Below are 25,790 nucleotides of genomic sequence, written 5' to 3'. Positions count from 1 at the left end.
TGCCGCGAAGGAAAAAGTCAAAAATATCGATTAATCGGATGAAAAATGGCTTATTCGATGGCTATTTCCCAGTGTGACCAGCCACGCGGCCGCTAAGAAATACCGCCTTACATGGGCAAGAGTGACCAGGCCTGTGTCCGCCACAAACGACAGCGATAGTATCGCCAAGCATCGCTCGGCGTGCCCATCTCTAGCCAAAAGCGACTTTTATCGCCAGAAACCGTTTTACCGTTTTGCAGCCCGGCGGAGCACGTCGCAGATACGCAACCGCAATCCGCAGTCCAGTGTGGCGTTAATTTTTTTTCCAGTGCGACTCCTCCACTCGTTCCAAACAAAAGCGAAGCGGAGATAAGGGAAAGCCGAAAGCGAAATTCCAAATTCCGAATCAGCACAGGATCATTGGAGGCAACAAAATAAGTAAAAGAACCAGTGCGAACAATGTGCGAAAAGTGGGTGACGCGAGCGGCGTGGTCGATTCCGTCGGAGAGCGGATAATATAGCTATATTGTAGTAGTGGATGGTGTGGAACGATTGCGAACGGACGCAGACCGAAACAAAAGTGAAAACGTGCAAAAAACAAAACCCAAAAAGAAATTCAACCGAGAAGTAGAAGCAAGCGGCAAAGAAGAGAGCGAGAGGCGAAGAATACAAAAGCGACAAAATGTGCGACGCTGCGGCGGCAACAACAACAACAACAACAACATCAGCAGCAGCAGTCGCAACAACAACAGCAACGGTAACAGTGGAGGCCACAGCGACACAGCCTGGAACGACAACGGTAGCCACTGCGTCAGCGGGAACCACGTCCCCTGAAGCGGCCATTCCAACAACAGCAACAACAACATCGGCGAGAAACAGCGAACGGTCGGCGCGACAAAACTGCTGTCGCCTATGCATCGCCCCACAAACCGAATGCATCTCGATCATCAATAGCTATGCGGCGGACAAGGAGCCGCTGTCCACCAAGATCCACAACTGCGTCGGCATCAAGGTGAGTGGCTATGGGTATAGGTGTGGGTATGGGTATGGGTATGGGTATGGGTATGGGTACAGGTATGGGTATGGGTTGTCGGCATGGGCATGGGCACGGGCACGGCTGCGGGTATATACATAATCCGGCTGTCGCCATCGCCACCGCCATTGCTGCCGTCGGTGTCGTCATCCCGGGTCTCCGAATCCAATTCCGAGTCCGAGTCCGGCGCTCTCACTGAATGCTCTCTTGGGTGCTCTGGCACTCCGGTGCTCTGGTGGTTGGACACCATTAACAGTTATACACACAGATCCCAAATGGCCAGTGGAAGGATGAGGCAGTGGCCACACCCGTTCGCTGGACAGAACGGAAAAGTGAGGTTACGGATGATGTCGAGAAGCCATGGGCCATGGGGCATTGGGCATTGGGCCCCGGGGTTCAAGACCCATCGAAGTGGGATTGTGCAAGCACCAAAGATGATGGCCACATCCAAAAACGAAAAACCAAGAAAACAGAAAAAAAGCGAACGAACCGAAAACCAGCCAAACTCCGCCTCCTCCTCTGCTTTGGTATGGGTGTGTGGCTAGCCGCATGGTCCGCTTTTTGGGTTTCCAATGTTTCCACTGCCAAGTCACGATGCAGTGGGAATGGAAGAGAATGGGTATAGGAGGAGGAGGAGCAGAAGTGGAGCTCCATTCTGGCTGAAATCCAATCACGACCACAATCTTTAGCTCATAATCAAACTTGAACTCTACACTTTTGCTACTCCTCCTCCATCCATTCCATTCCTTCCATTGCCTTCCCGCTTTGAGGTTAGAACTGATCCTGCTTCCTTTCCAAAAATCTACAGCCTGCTCCGCTTGCTCCTCTTCTTCCTCCTGCGGTTCATCCGTTTCCTCCTTCTGCTTTTCCTTCTCCTCCTCCTCCTCCGCTTCTCGATTGCCTCTTCCCAGCGGGCGAGAGCAGCTGCGAATGGCCAGCACAAAGCATAAAGCCCGATGAGCGCGCCGTCGTCGCCGCCGCCGTTGCTGTCGCCTTGGTATTTGTGTGCCTGGCTGCGTTTGTGTGCCCCTGGCTGTATGTGTGTTGGTGTGTGTGTGTGTGCGGCGGACACACAGAGATTCAGAGATTCCAGGCCAGAAAACCGAAAAACCAAAAACCCAAAAACCCAGGCCAATTACATATAATTTTGCGCTGTGCTGCCTGCTGCGTACCTTTTTCAAGGAATTCCGCTTGGAGGGCAGCAGTTGCTCTCTGCTCCACCGCCGCTCTCTCTTTGCGCGCGCGCATCCTTGCAAGGAAATGGAAGTGGCGGAGACGGAACAGGCGGAACAGGAGGAGGACTTGGACTGCGGCTTCGCTAGCTTCGTTTATTGATTCTTTCTATGGGCTCTTGTATGCTTGCTTTTCCTGTTTTTCCGCTGGATTCCCCCGGCATCCCATCTAGTATGTGTATCCCCAATATGCCATATCCGCTTGGTTTGCTTGGTGCCCCCAATGGATGGATGGATGGGTCCAATGGTGCTCGGTTCTCCGCGATTCTCTGTTCTTTTCCCTGGGCTTCGATTCGATTTCATGGCAATTGCTCTTCACACAGATACGGGAACATGGCCACATGGACACACACACACCATGGCACGCCAGTTGGCTCCGACAGAGGTGGTGTATATGTACATTTAAAAGTTGGCGTCATCGTCGTCATCGTCGCTAGCTCGACTGCTTCTCTTGCTGTTGCTCTTGGCTCTTCCTCTTCCACTGGCACTGGCTCTGGCTGTGCTGGCTCTTGCTCTTGCTCCGTTCTCGTTATCTGGAGGCGGACCACATGCTCGCCATGGCATACACACGCACACAGCACCACAGGCACACGAAACAAAGGCACTGGCAAAAGAGACCGGGAAACGGGAATGGGTATATGGGTATGGGAATGGGAGTGGGAATGGGCATGGGCATGGGTATAGGCATGGACTTGGGTATGGGCTCGGGCTTGGGCTTGGGCTCGGGTATGGGCATGGGCATGGGCATATGGGCACGGTTATGGAGAAAGAGCAGAGGTTGGCGGTAAGCGGACAACGGTCAGCGGCGGAGACCCAAAACCGGGCACACAATTTCGTCGAGTGGTTTCACCTTGGGCACACCAGATTACCTGGCGGGATGTTGATATATTTCTGCTTTATGCCTTCTTCTGCTGCTTCTTTAACTGGCTGGATGAGCTCCTCCTGCGGCCCGCATCGAATTTCCAACAACAAAAGCAACAACAAACAGAAGCAGCGGGCAGGCAGTTGAGCGGCGTCTCGATTTTGTGGCTCTTGGTCCCCAGGTGGACCAACTTTCTCCCCTTGGCCAAAAAATGCGACGACGATGAAGATGAAGATGAAGCGACGTGACGAGATGACAAGCCGATAAAAGAGGGATTCCGAGGGGTGCGGAGGGCTTGGGGATTGGATTGTATTGGATTGGAGAGGAAGCCAACAAGGGCACGCAGAGAAGCAGCCCAGGCATCCGCACATTTCCTTCCATTGCCTCATCCAAGATGGCGGGTGAGGGCTGACTGGTTGGAATAGGTAGCCGGGAATCCGTGAATCAAGGATACACACTTGAGGGATACACAAATGTCCAAGGATGTGGCCCTGGTTACCCAGAAAAGGAAAATGGCTTGTGATGAAACGATGATCCAAGATGATACGAGTACATATAACATCGATGAAATTATGCGACATAATAAAATTAGGAGCTAGAATTTGCGCTATACGGAAATGCAAAGATGGTTGACACATAAAATGGTTCTCTTTGGAATGAAGTACATATTTGTAAAACCGAATTAAATGTTTTATAATATATTCTTTTTCTTAAAATCATATATGTATCACTGTTAAGAAATCTTGCCTCGCCAAAATTGTAAACTTTGAAACGCTTTGAAATTCGTGATAAGTTATTTAATTCCTAGAAATCATTGATATTTCATTTTCCCCTCGCCCGCTAGCAACTACGCCGATTGTTCAAGTCCGCCGTCTTTATCGATAACTCATTCGCATTGATCTCCGCAAGAACGATAACAGCTGTTCGGAAGCCCTAGGGTGGACCCTGTTGCACTTGCGTTTTATTTGTATTTTGTTTTGCGTCGTTTGCCTTTGCCTGCGACGAAATTCAATATGCCCGAAATGAACCCTGATTCCGAATCCGACTCCTCATCGTCCTGTTCCTGCGTTGTTGTTGCTATGTTGCTGCCCTCAAGATCTCCGGTCTGCTAAATATGAGGGTTACTTTTTGGTTATTTCTACGTCTTGTTGTGCGTGGAACGGACAGGACAGGATGCTCTCTTTCTCTTGCCCACAGGCACACATACACACGAATATATATTTATATATAAAGAGATATCCATATAGATATAAACAGCATGGGTTTGGAACGAATAAGGACACAAAAAGGAGAAGAACTTGTTCCACGACGAAGGAGCTAAGGAGGCGGGGAATGGAATGGTATGGCTTGGATGGATGGATGGTCCATGCTCCATGGCTGGTGATTATTGCACCTGGTGGCCAGCAGAAAACGAAGGCGGCAGCTGGTGGAATCGCATCTGCAGCTGCCACAAGTCTTTCTGGATTATATACATATATGTACATGCATACACCATGACCACTATTTATTTACATGCACATACATACTATGTATATGTACATAACTCCTGCCCTTTTGCTACTTTCTAAAATCTCACCTTATTGCGTAGCATATCGCCACATTGTGGATAAACCCAAACCCAAATGGGCATCCAATGTTGCCGCATTAAAGTGCAGTCCGCGGAACATGGGAATCCTTGTATCCTTTATCCAATTTCACTGGTAAACATGGCGACCATAAAGGAAACGCTGGTTTGGGCGAGGTGAATGTACAACAAATTATCGAAACGGATTGGAGTATGGAGCTGGAGTATGGAGTTGGAGTGCAGCTGGAAACTGAGGTGGAGCAGCACACTCGAAATCCTATGCTGGTAGTGTGGGATAATTGTACATAAGGATGCGGTAGATATTTACTACTATAATACATATGCATATGTAGGCCCAAAAATGGAAGCGGGTGCCAGTGTATTGTGTGTGTGCATGTGAGTGTGTGTTTAAAGGACCCTTTGGGCTTCAATATCCTGGGGTTTCAATTACACTGGCACAACAATACGAGCAGCAAGAACAACAGGCATTCGATTATTAAATTAAACACACCAACACAAACAAACGCATGTGCACGCATAGCTGAAGTCGAAAAGACAAACGCAAAACAAAACATTTCCATCGTTTGTTTTGATCACTTTCATTCGCCTTTCCGATTGCTAATTCTTGTCGCTGTAGTGCTGTGCTATCGATATTTAAGTAAGGTGTGTAAAGGGGGACAGAGCTGATAATTAGGCGGTTTTCAAGCCAGGCTTTTCAAGCTACTGATCGGATTTAGTTTAATAAAGCAAACACTTAAGGCGGCAATCAGATAAATGCGAACGGATCCTATGCCCTGTAATAATTGGTTAATTAAATGAGTTACTATAATACAATTATTTAGTTTTGAAAATCAGCTTACACATTTAAAAATCATAACGTATTTAGCTATTCCAAATTATATTTTAATACTTTGCTATGATTTAAGAAAGAGTTGTCAAATATTCGCACGGTACTGCTCTAAACGAGAGATTAAAATAGCGAATGTATGTAAATGTATTACTATATGTATAAAGTATAGTATTTTGGCAACAAACCGGCTTGTCATCACTGAGGCGCTGCAACTGCGTCTTCGATAAGCGATTACGATTAAAGATGCCTAACCGCGGACTCTGATAATTGAGATTTAATAGATTTTGTGGCGGGGGCGGCCAAGATGTTTTCAGCCCGGTCTCCCGGCGAAATCGACCCATGTGCTGTGTGTGTTTTGCGGCAGGACGGGCGTACATGGATATGTATGTGTGTATATAAGGGCGGACATGGACTTACATACATAGGCTTGCAATTCAAGCGATACACACAGTCGTACACGCACACAAACAAACATGCGCACACACTGTTATCAGCCAGCAGGACATTTTATATGATTTGCGCAGTGTTCTGTGTTCTGTGTGTTTGTATTGGTGAGTGCTGAGTGGCGAGGGGTGAGGTGGGTCATCGTAGGGGGTGGTGTGGGATGCTGCCGCAGTATTGCATATAATTATAAGCAGGTCATTGACATTAATAGGATAGTTGCGAGCCGGGGACTGCTGCCACTGCTACCTGCCAGCATTCTCCGCATCGTTGGACACACACAAATCTCCAATGCTGTAGCCCCCCACCCCCCAAAAGTCCAAAGGAAATGACCATAAGCCGAAAGAGTGGGTTATCTAGACGTTAAATAACGCATGTTGCCTCTTATGAAGGTTATTGAATTTTAAACTTGTGTAAAACCGAGCTTAAAGCCCTCTAATGTGCATATAAAACTGCAAATTGTTAGTTTATTGACGACTTTAGGATGATACAATAGTACAGTAATAGAGTTTTGTGTTCACTGCTGTTAGCTTGCTTTTCCTTACTCGAAACTAAAGCATTTGATTAACAATCCACCATTCCTTGCAACTATTTTCAGGTTACACCGCAGGATCGGCTGTCGCAGCAAATTTGCCACGCCTGCATCAGTTACCTGAACTCATGGCAGAGCTTCAAGAACCGGTGCTTCAGCTCGCAATCGAAGCAGCGCCAGTGGCTGGATACGAACAAGAGCAAGCTCCTCAACTACCTGGACCTCAACAGTGCCGAGAATGGGGGAGGAGGCTCCTTCGATCAGCAGCAGCTGCATCAACAGCAGCAACTTCACCAGCAATCGGAGAATGAGCTCGAAGCGGAGAAGGCGACGCCAATGGCCGCATCGACAGCCGCCAACATTTTGGACGGCATACACTCGCTGAAGAAACGCAAATCCCTAACAGTCTATGTGAGTCCTAAACCGCAGCAGATGCCACAGCATCAATTGCAGCAGTTGCAGCTGCAACCACCGGCCCGATTGACCGCGACGATCAGCAGTTCACAGCAATCGCTGCAGACCCTTCTCTTGCAGGTACCAGCATCGGCAGCGGCGGCGCCTAGCTGCTCATCCACATCCACGTCCACCACATCCGCATCTCAGCAGCGGGAACAGCAGCAGCATCAGCAGCGCCAGCAATCTCACCAGTATCGCAGATACCATCATCACCATCATCATCAGCAGCAGCAGCAGCAACATCAGCAGCGTGGCAAGCAAATGTTGCCACATCATCAGCAGCATCAGCAGCAACACCACAGGCGCCAGCGACAATTTCGCCCACAGCGTCCAGTTCCAGTTCCGGTGGTTAATCCGGCTCCAACATTGCGCAAATTTAAACCAAAGCTGTATTTGCCATTGGATATAACAGTTCCTCCTCTGCCACCGCTGCCAACGATTCCAACTTTGCCCCCAGTGGCCCCAGGACCCATTGCTCCGCCTCCTGCTGCTGCTGCTGAACTGCTGCCGGGGATTTCGGGTGTGGCTGGAATGGAGAGCCTGTCGCTGTCGCTGCCGCTTGATTTCAGCCAGAGCTGCAGCAGCAGCGGTCACGCACAACATCAGCAGGCTGGTGGTCTGGCCACGTCGACGACTACGTCCAATCCGCCGGGCACCGTCGTTTCCGCCACGCCGTCTGCATCTGTATCTGCTTCTGCTTCTGCTTCTGCTTCTGCATCCGTGTCAACGGCTCCGCTGCTTATGCCGGTGACGCTCCAGAGCGCCGCCCAGCAGCTGCGCTTTTTCAGACGCTACTCCTATAATGTAATTGTATCGTGCATTCGAAGCGTGAACGAATCCCCTGACCCAATCCTGTACAGCGCTCTTCTACCTGTTATCCCGAATGCGAAATTATGCAAAATCTCCAATGTCCGTCTGGATTTAGTCTTGCTCTTGCTGGTTTTTGCAATGCACCAGTTTATAATACCAACTCGGCCATAGCTCTCTGGCTAACGGGTATAAATGGACGTACTGCAGCGTCCATGATCGATATTATTGATTTATCTTACTATGCCATTTACGAATTTTCAAATGTTGTATATTCGATTTAAACTAATTTCCGTTTCGCTTGGCACTGTTTGCTCTTCTATTTTTGGTTAAATGTTGGATACCCTGCAGCCACTGCCTGCGATTCCTATCAAAGATGAGCCTATTGACACGGATGACGACTACCAGATGAAGTCCATAGACGAGTCTGATGACATGGTCGATCCCACAATGTTCCTAGAGCGCTCCGAGCATGAGGGCGATGTCCCGCTCACGGTAAGTCATCAGAAAATATGTAGCACATATGTATTAAATGTACATACTATAAATGTATACTATTAGGTATCTTTATTTAATTAAACATACACATGGAAGTCTTAAAGCGAGATTTCCCCGTCAGCTCGACTATAATTTATATTTCATTTGCACCCGCAGGCCTCGGACTACGACTACACTGCGCAGCATGGCGTGAATGCCTCGTCCGTGGCTGCCTCGCTGCCGCCGAATGCGGTGGCCAATGTGGCAGCCGCCGGCGACTCCAAGGTGGCCAGCTGCAGGGCGTGCAGCCTCCAGTTCTCCACCCGGGCCAACGCCCGTCGCCACGAAAGGAATCTGCACCCAAACCTGTTCCAGTTGTCTACAGACTCCCCTCACAACACACCCATCACGAAGCCAACGCCCGCACTAGCTGCCGCCTTGGAGATCCAACGGGCAGCGGCGGCAGCGGCCACTGCGGAGGCAAATCGGGCAGCGGGCGCTGCTGGCGGGAATATCTCCACGCAAAAGTACCGTCAGGTGGTGATGAACGCGTTCATTAAGTGCGAAGGCGGCGGCTACGACTACGATAATCCCGAACAGTACAGACCACTGCTCACCCGCGACAAAGTGGAGTTCATTGAGCAGAACGACGAGTTCCTTGAGCAATACCAGACGATGACCTGCCGATGTTGCAACAAGTACTTCAGCACGTATAAGAACTTCATGGCGCACGTGCGCAAGAAGTATCCGCAGTTGCCGCGCAACCTTTGCTTCAATTGCCTCAAGATGAACGACTCCAAAGCGCTGTTCATCTCGCATCTGAAGAAGCGGAATTGCATAAATCTCTTTAGAGTGTTGAATGCGCTGCGTGGAAAAACAACGACAGTGGTTATGCACACCGCCGAGGATGTGGCAGACGATGGAGCAACAGGAGTAGTTGCGGTTGCCGATGCCGGAGCAGGAGTGCTGGCCATGAATAGTCCCACAGTGACAGCCAGCGGAGAAGTGGTTACACCCGGCGGTGGCTCCGAGCGTCCAGAGAAACTGCGCGCCAAGGAGCTCTTGGTCAACAAGCTGTACGAGTGCAAGCTCTGTCCCAAGGGATTCCGCACCAAGCACGAGTTCCGAACGCATGTCTACGACAAGCACGCGGATGTCCAGCGCAAGGACAACAACTCGATACAATGCAGCTTCTGTGGACTAGATTTTGCTGATCCCGTGGACAGACGTCGGCACTACAACAACATGGACTGCATTGTCCGGCTGCGCTGCATGACATGCGATGCCAAGCTGGAAACGCACCAGCGTTTCCTCGATCACGTCTATCAGGATCACTTGGGCGGCGTGGGTGGTGGTGCGGTCAGCGACAATGCCTCCACCACTGGCAGCGGCATGGCCAGGAGCAACAGCATGGAACATTCGCCGGGCAAGAGGAGCCTGCTCGGCGCCTTAGGCATTGGTGTTGGTTCCTCGGCGGAGGAGTCGCGCAGCAGCAGTGCGGCTCCGCCGCTGACCTCCACACCAAAGCTGGCGGGGGGTACTCAGGTGGGTGGCGGTGGATCCACCAGTGCCTCTGCCGCCGCAGCCGCCCAGAGCTCAGCGAACCGGGATGCATCCGCACCCAAATCCCAGTACTTCTCCCGTATGCCGCAGGTGTGCCCCATTTGCGGCCAGCAGTACAACAACTACAACAACGTGCTGCGCCACATGGAATCAAAGCATCCAAACAAACTGCCAGAGACATACAAGTGCGTGCGGTGCGGACTGGGCTATCCCCGCATCTCCTACCTACGGGAGCATATGATCAATGTGCACGGAGTGGACAAGAACCGACACTCTGGCGGCTTCGAATACATCGTAAATGCGGATGCCGTGAAGTTGGCGGACGGAAGCACGCCGAACGTCTACACGGGTCGCTACGACTACGTGATGAAGGACCTGATGTCGATAACAAATGGTGGGACACTCGGTAATTAGGCTTAGATTGTAGACGTCCCCCCGCTCTGCCTGTTTCACGTTCATTTTGTCACCGTCGCCACCGTTTCATCTCCATGTTCATATTCATTGAAATATTGTCTGTCTTTTTAATATAATTGAAATTCAGCAATTATAATCAAGGCCAAAACAGTGTAGGTTTTGCTAAAAAGTATCGCAGCATTCAAGTCAAGCATATATATCCGTACTCGTTAGTTCTTCTGAAGTTTAAGCTCGGATTTCACGGATCTGAAGTGTAACCTAATGTATTTTCATCGACTGGTCTTTAATGTTGCAAATTTGCTAACCAATTATGTCATCATATTAGCAGTTATATTTGTTGTTCCTACCTGAGCTCTCATCTGAATTTTTGGTGAACTCAGATGAGATAATAGCCTAACTATTGCATTTAAATTGTCTGATCACATTGTAAATTCATATATCAAGGCTTCTATATGCTGGTATGTCTCGCGTGACCTATAGGCTGTTTTTGGTTCTTGTTTGCGGCTAAGATAACACTGAAAGTGACCCATTAACGCTCTACTCTCAATTCCAGATGATGATGAGGAGGAGCCTGGCAGCGTGGCCAAGAAAATGCGCCTGGATGACAGCAGCAACAACAGCAGCCTGGTGGGCGTGGCCAGCCAGCAGAAGGAGTGCCCCATCTGCAATGCGGTGTTCAGCAACAACATTGGTCTGTCCAATCACATGCGATCCCACTATACGGCATCGAATGCAGTGAATGCAGCTTTGGCGGCTGCCAACCGGATGACACCCAAATCGCTAACGATTACCGCAACACCAGCAGCCGACTCGGAGGTTGGACTTGGAGGAACAGTGTCAGAGTCGGCTCCAGTAACACCTTCCAATGTGCCACCGGCAATGGCCAACCAAACGCCCCAGGAGCAGGCAGTTTTTCGGCGCAGCCTTGACCAGGCAGCCGATCGCCGCTTCCGGCGAATGCGCTGCCGCATCTGCCAGCGTCGTTTCAGTTCGAAGAAGTCCTATCGCTACCACATGCTCACCGATCATCAGGTGCAGAATGTGCAGTTCATCAAATGCAAGCTGTGCAACGCAGAGTTTGCCTACGAGAAGGGCCTGAAGGTGCATCTGTTCAAGGTGCACGGCAGGGCCATCAAGGATGAAATGATTATCAAGCAGTTCGAGTGTGAGGTTTGCTCGATTGTCTATAGTTCGGAGACGGAGCTACAGCAGCACAAACGCAGCGTTCACAAGCTGACTTCCGCCTCCGCTTCCACTTCGGCGTCCACGTCCTCCAAGATTGACGATGACTCTCTAATGGATGAGGTCAAGCCTACAGCGGATTTAGCTGATCTTTCCACCCTGGCGGCCGGTGCATCTACTGTGTCTGCTCCACTGTACTGGTACCAGTGCAAGTACTGTCCATCAAACTTTAACACCAACAAGAAGCTGGCCATCCACATCAACTCGCACGACGAGTTTGACTCGAACGATTATTCGTGCAAGGATTGCGGAAACGTCTACAGTGGGCGCAAGAGTCTATGGGTAAGTCTGGCTGGGATAAACCAGTTTATTAGCTTCTGGGTAGCTATATAACTGTGTGCCGAAGGGGGGGGATACTACATATTGAGCCACCAATATGTTACACTAACTATTCCAATATTCGTCCACAGGTTCATCGCTATAAGAAGCATCCGCAAGTGCCCAACCCAGCTGAGTGCTCGCTGTGCCGCAAGGTCTTCTTCGACCGCCAGATGCATGACAACCACACGCCCACCTGCAACCGCAAACCGATCACCTCGACAGGTGCCCACCAACAGCAGGATGCACATCTGCAGCAACAGCAGGCGCTCCAGCCGGCCAGAAGAACAGTTTTCCGGCACAAAACCGGCGATGACGATGACGAGGAGGATGACGATGAGCAGCAGCAACTGGAGGAGAGGCGAAACAGCGACGGCAATGGAACAACTGCCGGAGTGGCGTCGGGCAGTACTATAAATGCGGGCACGTCACTGAAGATCCGCATTCCGGAGGTGGCGTGCACCATTTGCGGGGCTCGTTTCACCGACCAGGAACACTTTAGCAAGCACATCCAGAAGCACGAGCAAGAGCTGTACGTGGACAATCCGCTGGCGGCGATGTTCGACGATGGGCCGGCGGATGCCGGTCAGTTCCAGGTGGAGCGACAGAACGAGAACGGGGAATACGCGTGCGATTTGTGCGCCAAGACGTTCCCCCAGGTGATCGCACTCAAGGTGCATCGCAAGTGGCATTTCAGAGGTGATAGCAAGCAGGTGAGCGTTTTTGGGCTTGTGCAGCGAGGAGGACAAGCGACGGACGATGGCGAGGATCGTCGTCTGTCGCGCCACCAACAACTTTTGATGTGCTGATGATGATGATGATGCCTCCGCACCAGTCGCAAAAAACAGATATCAACATCTCGTCATTGCCAATTGAATTTGTACTGATCTTTGTTTTCTCTCTTTTCTTCCCCACCACCCCAAATCCCGCTGTGTCCTGCTATTCCCCGGGCATATTAATCCTTGCAGAACCCCATCGACGGCGAAGCGACACATTTGACCAACAACAATCATACAACCAACAACAACAACAACTCGATGCTACATCTCCGCGAGCTGCATGCGGTGGGCCTGATGCCCAACCAGCAGCAACAGAGCCTCAACAACTCGTGCAACAGCAGCATGAACCACAACAACAGCAGCAGCAACCGCAGCAAATCAATGAAGCGGAAACGTGAGCTGAAATGCGAATACTGCGCCTCCACCTTCATCAGCAATAACAATCTGCGTCGCCACATGTACGAGCTGCACAAACACGAGGTAAGCAATCTGCCCGAGCCGCCGGTGATTGTGGTGGACGATCACCTCACCTGCCGTCGCTGTCAGTTGTCGTTCGACTCAAAGGAGCTGTGGATCGAGCACAAGCTGGCCGATGCGAAGGTGGTGCGACCCTTCTGCCCCTTCCAGTGGGGCTGCGATCTATGCGGCGAGTATCTGTCGCGCAAGGAGAAGCTGATGAACCACATTAACAACCATTTGAAGGAGGAGGTCATAGTGCCAGTGGCCACTAAGGCGGCCATAGAGAGAACAGCGGCCATGGAATCAGCGGCAGCAGATGCAAATACAGCGGCGCCACCATCAGCATTGGGTGAAGGATCAGAATCGGATGGTCAATTTCTAGAGAAAGGTGAGGCTGCAGGGGCAACAGCATCAGAAAAGATGGCGAATCCCGACGAGGAGGATAGTGATGATTTGGACGAGGATAGCTCGGGCGACGAGGATGAGAGTTCAGGCACGGGAGATGATGACGATGACGACACCGACGATGAGGATGGCGAGGGTGAAGATGAGGACGAGGAGGGAGATGGTGGCGAAGGCGAGGACGAAGAAGGTGTGCAGCCTCACGCTCAACTCTTGCCACAGAAGCAACACAAAGCAAGTCTTAACCAGGACGACGATGATCTTGTCGAGGAGGTTATCAGCTCTGATGATGACGAGGACGATGATGGAGAGGTGGAAAGCGACGATGACGACGACGATGATGACGATGAGGAGGATGACGATGTGGAGGAGCCAGAGTCAGTGGCATTTCCGGTGCGGCCGCTAATGAATGGCAAATCAAAGATGCCGCCGCTGATAGTGGCCAGTTCGGAGGATGAAGACGATGGTGTGATGCCCATAGAGGACATCATCGAAGAGGAGTTCGATGAGGATGCCGATCTAGATCCCGATCCGGAGGATGCAATCGAGGAGGTAGACGATGATGATTTGGATGAGGGGGATGTGGAGGACGAGCCGAATGTGGTGTCGACGGCCTCCTTCTCGGAGAGCGAGTCCACCACAACGACCACGTCCAATTCGCATTCAACGGGTGAGCGGCGTAAGAAGGCCGACGATCAGTTGAATGATCCCGGCTTTACCTGTGATCTATGTCAACTTTGTTTCGATTCTCAGGAGCTTCTCCAGAGCCACATCAAAAGCCATATCCTCAATGGGCCAAAGCTCTCAACAGCGCCAGCAGCAGCCACAAAGCCAGCACTGGCACCAGTGGCAGCAGTGGCAGCAACAGCAAGCAGCACAGCAACAGCATTAGTAACGGCAGCAAAGACGACGTCTGACTCCAAGTCATCGGTGCTGGCCAACAATAACAATAGCAAGACAAGCAGTAAGACTGTTGCTGCCACGACGACAGCAGCAGCAGCAGCAGCAGCTGCGTCAAATTGAGTGATCATACCACCACTCCCACTACCACACCTCATCATCTCAATCCAAAATCACTTGAAATGTACAAAGTCAATCCACTCAGACACCGCCATCATCTCATCATAATCATTCGAACAATGAATACACCAGCAACCACATAAACATCAGCAACGCATTCCATCAACAAATCAGCCACGTTTATGTATAGCACGAGATGCGTGTGTGTGCGTGTGTGTTATTAAACCTTTTTTTCTTGCTTCTAGTCTTAAGAACCTAACTAACATATATGTACATCATATATAAGACTTTTTTTTTAAATGTTAACCTAGTATGTACCGCGCACACACCCACACACCCACACACAATGCAAATTATGGGATCTACACATCCCTTTACAGCTAAGTTTCGCTATTAAAACTATATATATACATACATTGATATGGTAGGCTTAAGCATATAGAAAAGTACGTCTTAATATGTTACACATCAATTAACAAGCAAAAAGTTTACGACGCACCAAAGCAAGCGACAGAAAACGCAAGGGAAACCGCTCAGTTAGAGTTAGTAAAAACCATCAGGATTTTCAAGTATTTCACACAACACCATGACACTCCCAAATACACAAACACAACGCGGCAGTTGTTTAGACGTTTATTCTTTCATTTATTCATATTTAAGCCTTGGTCTTCCCAAAATTTTGAATTCAATTTAAAACTTTCATGAGGACCTTCGAATTTTAACACTTTCGTTTTCGTATCTGTTTTTTAAGTTTATAGAAGTCTGAAAACTGAAATTCTATGACACGGCAACGATGGCCAGTCTTCTAACCAAAAAAAAGAATATTTAACGAGTTTTTTTTCCAGAACACGTATATCTGAATAACTTACAAATATTTGTAATCCATTAAGAAAGTTTTGTTTCGTTTCACATTTTCTACCACGTTTACAAGATCAGAAAATAAGTTCTTGGTCGGATATACTTGAAATCAAGTTGATGTGCACGGAAGACCAAGGTCAATAGTGGATCCATACTTAGAACCGTATTTACATAGATTGAGATTCATTCATATGGCTTATATTCAGCATAACGATTCAGCATAATCTGTACATTACTTATATTTCACACCCCACACATATTTCACACACATGCGCACACAACTTCAACATATATAGACAGATCTAATAATGGCGGCATTATAAGTAAAACTAGCTTAAGCAACGTCTAAACTGTAACTGGAAATGTAGTCTAAAACGTACAAAATAAATTAAAACAAATGCAGAATCATATAAGCAAACTTTTGTCCCTCACGCGTTGAAGAATCGAAAAGAAAGTAATAAAAGAAATGTAAACCTACAAATATATATAGGAAATGGAAAGTATTTTACTTTGGTGGGGCTTGAAGTTTCCGATAGCACACTTTTGGCCTTATCTGAAATCCAGCAGGAAATGCTTAAATAGCACTGATACCACATGATTACGAATTTAACTCGTACATTACTTAAATACAAATACAAATAATTAAATACAAATAACAAATATAATATCTTAACGACTATTTAAAAAAGTTTCAGCTGATTCCTAAACTTATCTATTATGGTCCCATTTTAACAAGGAATATAGTAAACTTAACTCTCAAATTAGCCCGATATCAAATTGGACCCATTTAATAAACAATAAAACAAGAGCGCAATGCCATTAACAATGTTTATTTGCGGTTATAAACGTAGTAAAAGGCATACAGATTAAGTTAGGCACAAAGTATTACTTTGTAGTTTGTACAGCAATGGTGGAAATTCGTGTGGATGTTGCGAAGGGCGCCACTTTTGCTGAGTGTGATGTGCGGGATAAGTTATAAAAAAATCACAATTTGGGTGCACACATATAGGGTCAGGGTCAAACGGAATCAACAAAAGGCACTTGGCCAGCTCATCGCAAGGCCAAGTGCACACAGTTAGAAAACATAAAGAATAGAGCAGTCGAGAACACGATGCCAGTTGGTTATAGAAACTACTTTATGCTGATAAGGCTTAAACAGATGGATCTACTAAAGCTAAGTGAAGCGGCCCGAAATACTGACGGTGCTCGGCCTAGGAGTACTGCGTGTGCGGATTCACGTTGATCATCTCCATGTTGCTGCCGGGGAAACAGAAATAAAACCAAGATTAGTTCAACAGTTCTTAGTAGGAGGTGTCAATCATTTTGGCCAGTGCCCGATAAGGTATAAAGCTACTATCAAACGCTACTTAATTGTCAATACTTATCGCGCACCGAGCAAAGTTAATTTGGCCATGAGAAACGATTCGGCTTCAATGGGGTATGAAATACTCGACTCTTAGCTGACCTAATGGACTAAAATGCTGTGGGAGTAGGGATAAGGGCAGGATGGATGACGATCGGTACAATGAGGATGAATCAAACAATGATGTGCGAGGGCAACTCACCTGCGACTGCATCGCATATGGATAAAAAGCAGGGCCAGGCCCAGGGTGATGCAGATTGCGCCGACCACAATGTACGCAATGCCCAAGAACGGATTCTTGCCACCAAGCACGGATGTGGTGGAGAGGATCATTCGCTTAGTGCCGTCGAACGACACTACCGGATATTCTGAAAGGCAAAAGAAAAATACATTAGACACAGCATTCGAGATACCAATGGCAAGTGGTACTTACGATACTTAATGTTAAGCGTATAATTGCCAGCCTTAAGGCCATTGGCATATTGGGTGTGCGTCTGGTTAAGTCGGCGATAAAGCTTCCGGAAGCTGGGCAGAGCGGCGGTGCGCATCCACACGATCAGATCCTCGTTCTGGAAGCCGTTGTTGTCCGGATTCTCCGGGTCCAGGTCGGCCAGACCCTTCTGCCAGAAAATTGGCTGAGAGAATCCTTCAAGGGAGACGGTCAGGTTACCCTCCGGGTTGCGGAACTTGACGCGCTTATCGGATGGCCAGGCAATGCCAGTCTTCAGCAGATTGATCTCGGAGCCACCCTGCAGCAGGGTCAGCGTGTCTGGAAGAAATTTAGGTTAGTTGTCGTACAATCGAGGTAGTTTGTGTGTCGTACCATTGAACAGCGAGTTGGCAATGGCACCGCATGGCGCGATGGGCTTTCCGGAATCGGGATCATAGGCGAAGGGGGCACAGTCTGTGCTAGGCGTTTGCGATAGGTGACCCAGCAGCTGCTCGTCGTCCCGTGACTTCACGTAGCGCCGATGGTTCTGGTAGTAATTGGTCAGTCCGTAATACATGTACACCACACCCTTTAAAAAAGTAAGTAAGTACATAAATACAAATTTCTATTTAGATATTAAGAACTTCAAATCCACGACTATTAACTGTCAAGAATCATCAATATTTTTTTTCAAACCTATCTGCTATGATAAAAGCCATTTCAGCATATAGCTTTTGATTTGAACTATTTCACTACCTAAACTTTGTGCCGATTACTTGAGCTGAACAGCTACTAAAGCTCTGGATCTCTTTAACTCACATTGAAGTCCGAGGGCAGGACGAAGGGCACCTCGCAGGTGCAGTCAACACTGCCGGGGTTGGCCTCCAGATACTCCGCACAGGTGGTATTTCCGCCAGAGCGCCTGCACTTTGTGTAGTCGATGATCAGCTCGTTGGCGGTGTTGCTCAGGTGCAGCAGGACCACGCCGATTGGTATGAAGAGAACTCCGATCACGAAGAAGGTGGGCAGTACGGTGCGGGCAGTTAGCACGGGCTGCCAGGCGGGCAGGCGCTGCTGCTTGAAGGCCGAATCTGTGGGTGGGCAGAAGGGGAAACTGGAAACCGTGAGCGACTAGGCGTGACCTCATGGTTAATGCAGGGCCCCAGGAAGGGCCCCGAAAATCGATTTATGACTGGAAATTAGTCATTCTCTTCCTTATCACTTGTTACGCGTGTAAGTGTAGGTGAGTGTGTTTAGTGAGTGGGTATTGGGAGTTGGAAGGGGGGCTCGCATGAAACTGGATTTTCACCTGAAGGTCGCTTGGACTTCGCCGCTGCACTCTCCTCATTATCCGCTGGCTGTGTGGACATGGTGGCTTATCTGGTTTCTCACTAGGCTCCTCGAAAAGCTCCTTGGTGTCCTAACGCAGCAAGTGACACAAATTGAATAAAGTAAATACAATAAAATTTCGATGATAGCACATGAGTCATCGATATGTATCGATATCAATTACAGATACTGGGTGGCAGATATCGATTGAATTTTAATTTTATTACTGTTTTCCTACAATATTATTATTACATTTATGTTTTCTTTATATAATAAAATGTCATTTAAAATTTGACTTTAGAAGAAATTCCATTATGCCAACGTTCATAATGAAGACATTTTACTGTTTTTTTTTTTAGTATCTACCGACTTCTTTGCGTAAAGTGTCAAAATTAAGTAAATACAAAATTATTAATGGCTTCAAATTCGTCGTAATATCTCCATAAAGGCAATGCTCTAGCTATCCCACTCAACCATCGATAGAAAAACCGCGAATCGTATCGATAAGGCGCCTCATGCAACCGCGTGGAGGCGGCGTTTTCGTTGTTGTGCCAAAACAATACGCGAGCAGCAGAATATCAGCACATCCATCCAGCCAGCAGAGATAAAGGCGAAAAAGGCTAGGCCAGCAGAGATTGGGACATACCTTGCCACCCGTCAGTGCAGTAAGCACAACCGCGCTCACTCATCCGATCCCCCGAACCCACACAAAGAACAACAACAAAAACGCCAACACACACACAAGCATTACACATCGGCGATGAAAATCACAGTGACGACCAGCGATGACAAGGTCTTCTGCTTGGACGTGGCCCAGGATCTGGAGCTGGAGAATCTCAAGGCTCTCTGCGCAATGGAGATCGGTGCGGAGGTGGCCCAAATAGCGGTCATATTCAACGGGCGGGAGCTTTCCAGCAACAAACAGACGCTGCAACAGTGCGGCGTCGGCGACGGCGACTTCATCATGCTGGAACGTCGCAGGAGCGCAAATCGCTCAGGTGAGAGGGAGTTGGAATTTGGTGTTAGACGGGTAGGTAAAGGAGGGGAAGTGGTGGGAGAGGATTGAAGAGCGGGAGAGCCATTAATTCTTATGTGGGTCACGTCTGGCGGGGACTGGAAAGGATCTTGAGAAGGAGTTTGGGGAGGGTGAAAGGGGTTCATTGGTCAGATGAGGCAAATTCACATAATAATAAAATGCGAATTTTTGCATAATGATTATAAGCAAATACTGTAACAACATAATATTTGGGACGAGGGAAACTCCAAATACATACGTTGTACGTAAAGGGAACATTATTTTTATGCATTAAAAGCTAACAATACAACTGCAACGTGAAATATGAACTGTACATATTTTTTGTAAATGCTTGCGCGTTTTTTAATTTCTGTATTTTTATGGAAAAGCGCAGCGAGCACAGCTCATCTTTTTGCGGCGCAATTGGTGTTAAAAATAAACGCCTTGCTTCGTTTGACTTTCTTTTTGCGAATTCCAAAATAACATCGGCACACAGACACGGGAACACTGGAAGTGGCTTATCTGTTTCCACTGCAGCGCCAGTGGCAGGAGAGCGCGAAGGGGAATTCCAATGGAAGTGGAGGAACAGCAGCAGGTGCGTTGCCTCTGCCTCTGCCTCTGCTTTTGCCACCGCCTTGTGGATCCACCCACTTGGACCGCCCACTGTGGCACACTGTTTTGTTGACCCCTGAATGCGCATTTGGCCTTGTCAGTTCGCCCATTGAAATGGGATCGTAATATATATGTACATATAAATGTTTTAAAAATGTTAATATGTATTAATGGTATTTCTGCACACATGAACACACTTTTTTGCGACTGCAGACAGGTGTGGGCGGTGAACAATTTTCGATTTCATGTTACCATTGCACAGCACTTTGGACTCCATGATTCGCATTCGCATAAGAGCAAGCACATTTTTGAGTATACATAAATCTCATTTTCAGCTGAAATGTGCCAACCAAAAAATGAGCCAAACTACATATAATCGATCTATAAATATGTATTATCTAGTTAACACATCTGCACTTCAATGTCTTAATCTCGCTTGTCTAATATTGTTCAATCGATTATAGATTACAGATCAATTAACTTCCATCAAAATCGGTTGGTGGTGACTCAATCTATCTCTACGACAAAATTGAAGGCAATTAGCATGAATTTTTGCAATCATTGATTTCATATGCAATCCAGATTATATGTGGAAAAAATTGGTTACTTTTTTTCGGTATTGCTTACTCTTTCTTTCTGAAAATGTTCCCTACGTTTTTCTACGCTCTTAGGGTAGGGTATTCCTTGCTATTTAGTAAGCTAACTTAAATAAAACGCGTAAATATGTTGATAAATTTCTCGATTTTCAGCAGATAACTGCACTGACCACAATATGTCTTTAAAACCACGTTTAAATTAAGCGATGTGAATAAATATTGGCTCATGTAATCCTGGAAAGAAACTTAATAGGAAACCACTTCAATCGACTGATTGAACCAGATCTCTAACCAAATTGCCTTCCTTCAATCAATTCAGGTGGCGGAAATCCATCAATCAGCACGCTGGACTTCAGCAGCATCGCCGTGCCGGGCACGAGCTCCGGCGGCAGTCCACCTTCGAGGAGTGTGCAGCAGCAGGGAGTGCAGCAGCCGCAGTTCAACAACCTCACAGATATACCCATGACCGATGAGTTTAATGTGAACTTCGATGACGACCCAGAGACGGTGCGCCAGATGTTCCTGTCTAGTCCCGAGACGCTGTCGCTCCTCCGGCAGTACAATCCCAGTCTGGCGGAGGCCATCGATTCCGGCGACAGGGAGTCCTTCGCCCGGCTACTGCGCGAGCATATTACGGAGCGAAAGCGGCGGAACGAGCATCGCATGCGCATGCTAAACGCCGATCCCTTCGATGAGGAGACGCAACGTCTGATTGCCGAAGAGATCAAGCAGAAGAATATCCAGGATAACATGGCGGCAGCCATTGAATACAATCCGGAGATATTCGGCACGGTCACAATGCTGTAAGTAATAGAACAACATTTTAATATACTTGGGATTATTAACTTTTTGTGCATTATTAGCTACATTAACTGCAAAGTGAATGGAATTCCTGTGAAGGCGTTTGTGGACTCTGGCGCCCAGACGACGATCATGAGCAAGGACTGCGCCGAGCGATGCCACGTCAACCGGCTGATTGACACGCGCTGGAATGGTGTGGCCAAGGGCGTTGGCACACAGCCCATCCTGGGTAGAATACACATGGTCCAGTTGCAGATTGAGAACGATCACCTAACGTCCAGCTTCACCGTGCTGGGCCAGCAGCCCATGGACATGTTGCTGGGTCTGGACATGCTGAAGCGACATCAGGTAAATCAGTCTGGATCACATCGGGTCAATGCTAATGAATTGGTTGTTCCAGTGCCTAATTGACTTGCAGCGAAATTTGTTGATTATCGGCACCACGGGAACAACGACACCATTTTTGCCGGAAAGTGAGCTGCCGGTCAGCGCCCGGCTCACAGGACACTCCTCGGAGGAATCGATGGAACAGGAGGCAATCGCCAATGCAATCGAGCAAAGTAAACGGGAGAGCGGTGGTGGCGGAAGTGGCGCCAGTGGCGGACCCAACACGATCAATCCTCAAGACCGATTCACCGAACAGGACGTCACTGATCTCATGGCCCTTGGCTATCCTCGCAGCGATGTGCTTACCGTGCTGCGGCTGTGCGGCGGTAACAAGCAGGCGGCCAGCTCCGTGCTGCTCCTTCGCAACGATGCCGCCTCGGGAGGCGAACTCAGCTGAACGCGGCTAGACCAACAGCTCCCACCACCTAAAGCCGAACTCCCCACAGCCAGAAACCGGATTGCAATAGGATGATGAACAGACTGGACCCCACTAACTGGCCGTTCCAACGAAATACTCCGAGCAATACCAAAAAGTACGCCACGCCACATATAAAGGGAAATAAGAAATAGTAAGGACTATACACAACCACAAAGCAATGAAAACAGAAACGAAAACCTTTCTAATTTAGTGAAATTTTTATAAACTGAAGTCACTTTTTTTATACGAATCGTTTGTTACGATGTACAATATCTAATTAGGCTGCTCTTCAGCACCGGATCATTTTTAAAGCAGAGCAGGGTTGGTTTTTTCTAGATAATATTGAGAGATGGAACAGAAAGCGATATAATCTAATATTTAAGGCAAAAATAATAACAAAGTATAATGGATGGAAATCTGGACGGTGATGGAACCAAACCGCATCAACGAAAACATTAAACAAGTAAATGCAAAACAAAAACGCAAATAAGAACGCCTGACTATTAAATAATATTACAATTATACACATATAAACATTATATACACAATTTGAACTAGTATTAAGGGTCTGTCAAGCTAAAATGAATTGGGTTCAATAATAAATGGTCGATAGTATTGTTTTGGATTTGAAAAGGAAAGATGAACAAGCGCATTTTGATTTGTCTTGGGCATCTTGCTGTTTTCACTTGTATAAATCTTTAATAGCATTCGTTATATGTTATGTATATAAATTATAAAATTACAACTTCTGATTTTTTCAAAACTCGTTTAATCGTTTGTTACAGTTGCTATAGCTACGTTGTTGTGGCTACGCTAATCCTCTTCCTCCTCCTCATCCTCCTCGTTCGCACGATCCGCCCCCGATCCCTTGTGGTTGAACTCCTTCTCTGGATCAAACTGCATGCCCTCCTGGTCGGCGCCATCCTCCTCGTCATCGTCGCCAGCCACCTGGGCGTTCTCGGCTTCAGCGCGTTCCAGGCGTCGTGCCAGATCCGCCTCGTCGATGGCCGTAACCAGTTTGGGCGCCATGATTACCTTGAACTCTCCCTCGTACTCGATGATCTTGGCCCGAATGTGCTCTATGGCCACCTCTAGAGCCTTCAAACCGTCTGTCTTCTTGGTAGTGGATGTGGTCATTACATAGCTAAAGGGTTTAAGATTAAGAATGATTACTTTTACGGACCAATTCACTCATTTTTATGAAGTCTATAATTGAAATATTTTTGTTGTTTTAAGTTCCAAGGAAGTTGTGAAATTCCATGTGGACATTCACAGTATATACACAATGATGACCGGCTAATTTAAATTGAAATTTCTCTTCCCACTTAAGAAAGCCTTGTTCAGTTATCGTATTGAACTTACAGTGGCGGTGCTATCAGGTTGATGCGGATGGGCAGCTCCTCGGTGCTCAGCTCCAGGCCCTTGGTGAGCGATGCCTTGACAGCGTCGATGCCCTCGTAACCGTAGCAGGAACACTCGATGTCCGCACGGATCTTGACAGTGGGCGAGACTAGCTTGCGCTTAATGTTGCTCAGCAGGACCTCCTTGGTCTCGGGGTCCAGGTTGCACTCATCGAAGACGGATGGATCGGTGACCGATTGCTTAAAGATGTCGTAGGCGACAGTCTTGCTGTTATACTTCTTCTCGAAGTGCCAGGCGGTCTTCTGGTAGAGCTCCTCCAGCCTCTCGTTGCCCTCGTAGCCAAGTATGTCGGCGACATGGCGGAGCAGTGAGTTGATGGCCTTGGCCTTAGCGAAGCGCTCCGTACACTTTTCGACATCTTCAGGCGAAACGCGACGCTTCGACAGATCGATGTAGCCCTTCTCCTTGTCCACACGGATAACCACCACCGGCTCGGTCTTGCCGACGCGGATCAACTTGTTGATGGAGCGGATGCGACGGCGGGACAGCTCCGACAGCAGGATCATGCCCTCGATGTTGTTGTACTCCAGCAGATGAACGTAGGCGCCCATCTCGGCGATGGACAGCACGTTCACCATAACGACATCCTCGATCTCCGGATACCGCTCGTTGTAGAAGCGCGACGTGAGGGCCATGTTCAAATCCGTGGTCTCTGGCCAAAAAATGGGTAATTTGCACTTTTCGAAATGAAAAACGTGTACAATTTCTGCTGAGCGGGCGTAAGAAGAAGAAGCGTACGGTATGACAGTGGTGATATCGATAATCGATTGCGGCAGCTACTGGTCACACTGGTAAGGTGGGACGCAACGGGCTATCGATTATTTAAGCCGGTTGTTTCATGGCTTGCCGCGAAATTTTAAGTCTACCGAAACTGAATGGCATTGCAAGAAATAGGAATCATAAAATTTTGAATTAAATTGGAATTCCATTGGAATTTCCTTTTATTTAACTTGTAAAGGTCTCAGTTCTAATATATTTGCTTGACAGATTTTATGATTTATTATTTTTCGTAAGTTTAAAATTTTGGCTAGCTTTGTCGAATTTCAATAATAAAATGATTCGTTTTTTGTCCAAAACATTATAATGTTAATATAGGTAATTAGGAGTAAAAAACGGCAATTCTTATTGTTTTGTTACCATTATTGTATAACTTGGGATACAGTAAAAACGCAAAAATCGTTCCTGTGATTTTTGGACTAAAAAATATTCAGTATTTTGATCAGAACATTCGAAATAATTGTCCAAATATAAAATGTCATGCCTCACTGAGCTTGTTTTTTAAATTGGTCTTTTAATTAAAGAACATTGTATGTTAGATTGTATTGTATTAGATGGCTCCGTTTATTAGTTATGGCCTCGCGAGAGTATATGTACATATATATCTAGCAATTATCTTTGTCCCGATCTATTCCTTCTGAGAAAGGTAAGAACGCGCCTCGTCGGTCTATAATTGAATAGATAAGATTAAATTACAGTGGAGCTCAAACTAATCAAAATCAGAATAGCCAAATACGTACGGTTTTGAAAAAAAAGGAGGGTCTAAAGATCAATTTCGATAGGAAGCTCATTTGGGTTCGTGGGGCGATGGCATGCATGTGAAGGTGCTTCACCGTGATGAACGGCGGCAGATGAAATCCGAAGAGGGCATCATCGACAGAAACCCCCTTGCCAACCAAGAACTCCTTCAGGGCGCTCTCCATGCGTTGTACTGCAAGGAATTAGGATATTAGGCATATGCTTGGCCCGGTTGGCCGAAATTCCAATCTTACCCAGAGAGTCGTGCGTTTTGTTTAGATCCTTAAGGCTATCGTAGTGGTTTTTGGTCACTGCTAAGTAATGGTGCTGGGAAGCAGGTTTAATGTCCTGGAAAATGACAAACTCATTGGTTTCCACTACCAGAACACTTTTGGGGTCCTGCCCGTTGGATATTTGGCAGAAAATGCAGTTGTCTACCGCCATTACTTAATTTTAAGTTTAATCTATATTAAATATATCAGTTTGTACTGTCACAGCTGATTAGGTGCACTGCCGATAACGATAAGCACTACTCTAAAGCCCAAAAATAAATACTATTTTCAATGGGGTTTCAGTATTAAAATAAAAACCATTTGCATCCCGTTACCTATGAT

At 47.5% G+C, this 25,790-nt stretch overlaps 5 protein-coding genes across 9 annotated transcripts; 2 read left to right on the top strand and 3 right to left on the bottom strand.

The window, feature by feature from the left end:
• The first annotated feature begins 157 nt into the window (after positions 1-157).
• On the top strand, positions 158-14,626 carry LOC6550562 (zinc finger protein hangover). 4 transcript variants are annotated; one of them, XM_026982010.1, is made up of 8 exons: positions 159-991; positions 6,560-6,904; positions 8,108-8,251; positions 8,411-10,190; positions 10,764-11,734; positions 11,863-12,483; positions 12,739-14,080; positions 14,164-14,408. In XM_026982010.1, the coding sequence occupies exons 1-8, from the start codon at positions 662-664 to the stop codon at positions 14,325-14,327; spliced, it is 5,697 nt and encodes a 1,898-aa protein (XP_026837811.1). In that variant the 5' UTR covers positions 159-661; the 3' UTR covers positions 14,328-14,408. The 4 variants fall into 4 exon arrangements, with proteins under 4 accessions (XP_026837809.1, XP_026837808.1, XP_026837811.1 ...); XM_026982009.1 differs by having other exon boundaries at positions 8,411-10,202; XM_026982008.1 differs by having other exon boundaries at positions 158-991; positions 12,739-14,626.
• A 1,780-nt stretch (positions 14,627-16,406) lies between these two features.
• LOC6550561 (cell cycle control protein 50A) lies at positions 16,407-18,608 on the bottom strand. Of its 2 annotated transcripts, XR_001448401.2 has the most exons (7): positions 18,391-18,608; positions 17,901-18,172; positions 17,475-17,670; positions 17,085-17,420; positions 16,854-17,019; positions 16,681-16,769; positions 16,407-16,545 (listed from the first exon to the last, which is right to left on the bottom strand). XR_001448401.2 is itself a non-coding variant. In XM_001977903.3 (6 exons), exons 1-6 carry the CDS (start codon positions 18,449-18,451, stop codon positions 16,500-16,502), a joined length of 1,077 nt encoding a protein of 358 aa, XP_001977939.1. In that variant the 5' UTR covers positions 18,452-18,608; the 3' UTR covers positions 16,407-16,499. The 2 variants fall into 2 exon arrangements, 1 of the variants encoding a protein (XP_001977939.1); XM_001977903.3 differs by lacking the exon at positions 16,681-16,769.
• Positions 18,609-18,678: 70 nt separating this feature from the next.
• Positions 18,679-22,877, top strand: LOC26526491 (protein DDI1 homolog 2). The gene is made up of 4 exons (XM_015155974.2): positions 18,679-19,408; positions 20,953-21,436; positions 21,497-21,782; positions 21,835-22,877. Exons 1-4 carry the CDS (start codon positions 19,171-19,173, stop codon positions 22,216-22,218), a joined length of 1,392 nt encoding a protein of 463 aa, XP_015011460.1. The 5' UTR covers positions 18,679-19,170; the 3' UTR covers positions 22,219-22,877.
• LOC6550493 (eukaryotic translation initiation factor 2 subunit 1) lies at positions 22,855-24,442 on the bottom strand. The gene is made up of 2 exons (XM_001977902.3): positions 23,602-24,442; positions 22,855-23,383 (listed from the first exon to the last, which is right to left on the bottom strand). The coding sequence occupies exons 1-2, from the start codon at positions 24,294-24,296 to the stop codon at positions 23,053-23,055; spliced, it is 1,026 nt and encodes a 341-aa protein (XP_001977938.1). The 5' UTR covers positions 24,297-24,442; the 3' UTR covers positions 22,855-23,052.
• A 531-nt stretch (positions 24,443-24,973) lies between these two features.
• On the bottom strand, positions 24,974-25,733 carry LOC6550492 (histidine triad nucleotide-binding protein 3). The gene is made up of 3 exons (XM_001977901.3): positions 25,431-25,733; positions 25,179-25,369; positions 24,974-25,105 (listed from the first exon to the last, which is right to left on the bottom strand). The coding sequence occupies exons 1-3, from the start codon at positions 25,618-25,620 to the stop codon at positions 25,067-25,069; spliced, it is 420 nt and encodes a 139-aa protein (XP_001977937.1). The 5' UTR covers positions 25,621-25,733; the 3' UTR covers positions 24,974-25,066.
• Between the last annotated feature and the right edge of the window lie 57 nt (positions 25,734-25,790).

Source organism: Drosophila erecta, unplaced genomic scaffold (genome assembly GCF_003286155.1).
Source record: "Drosophila erecta strain 14021-0224.00,06,07 unplaced genomic scaffold, DereRS2 tig00000126-arrow-pilon, whole genome shotgun sequence".
NCBI lineage: Eukaryota > Metazoa > Arthropoda > Insecta > Diptera > Drosophilidae > Drosophila > Drosophila erecta.
The sequence above is the reverse complement of the archived record's forward strand: the minus strand, read 5'-3'. Positions and strand labels throughout refer to the sequence as shown.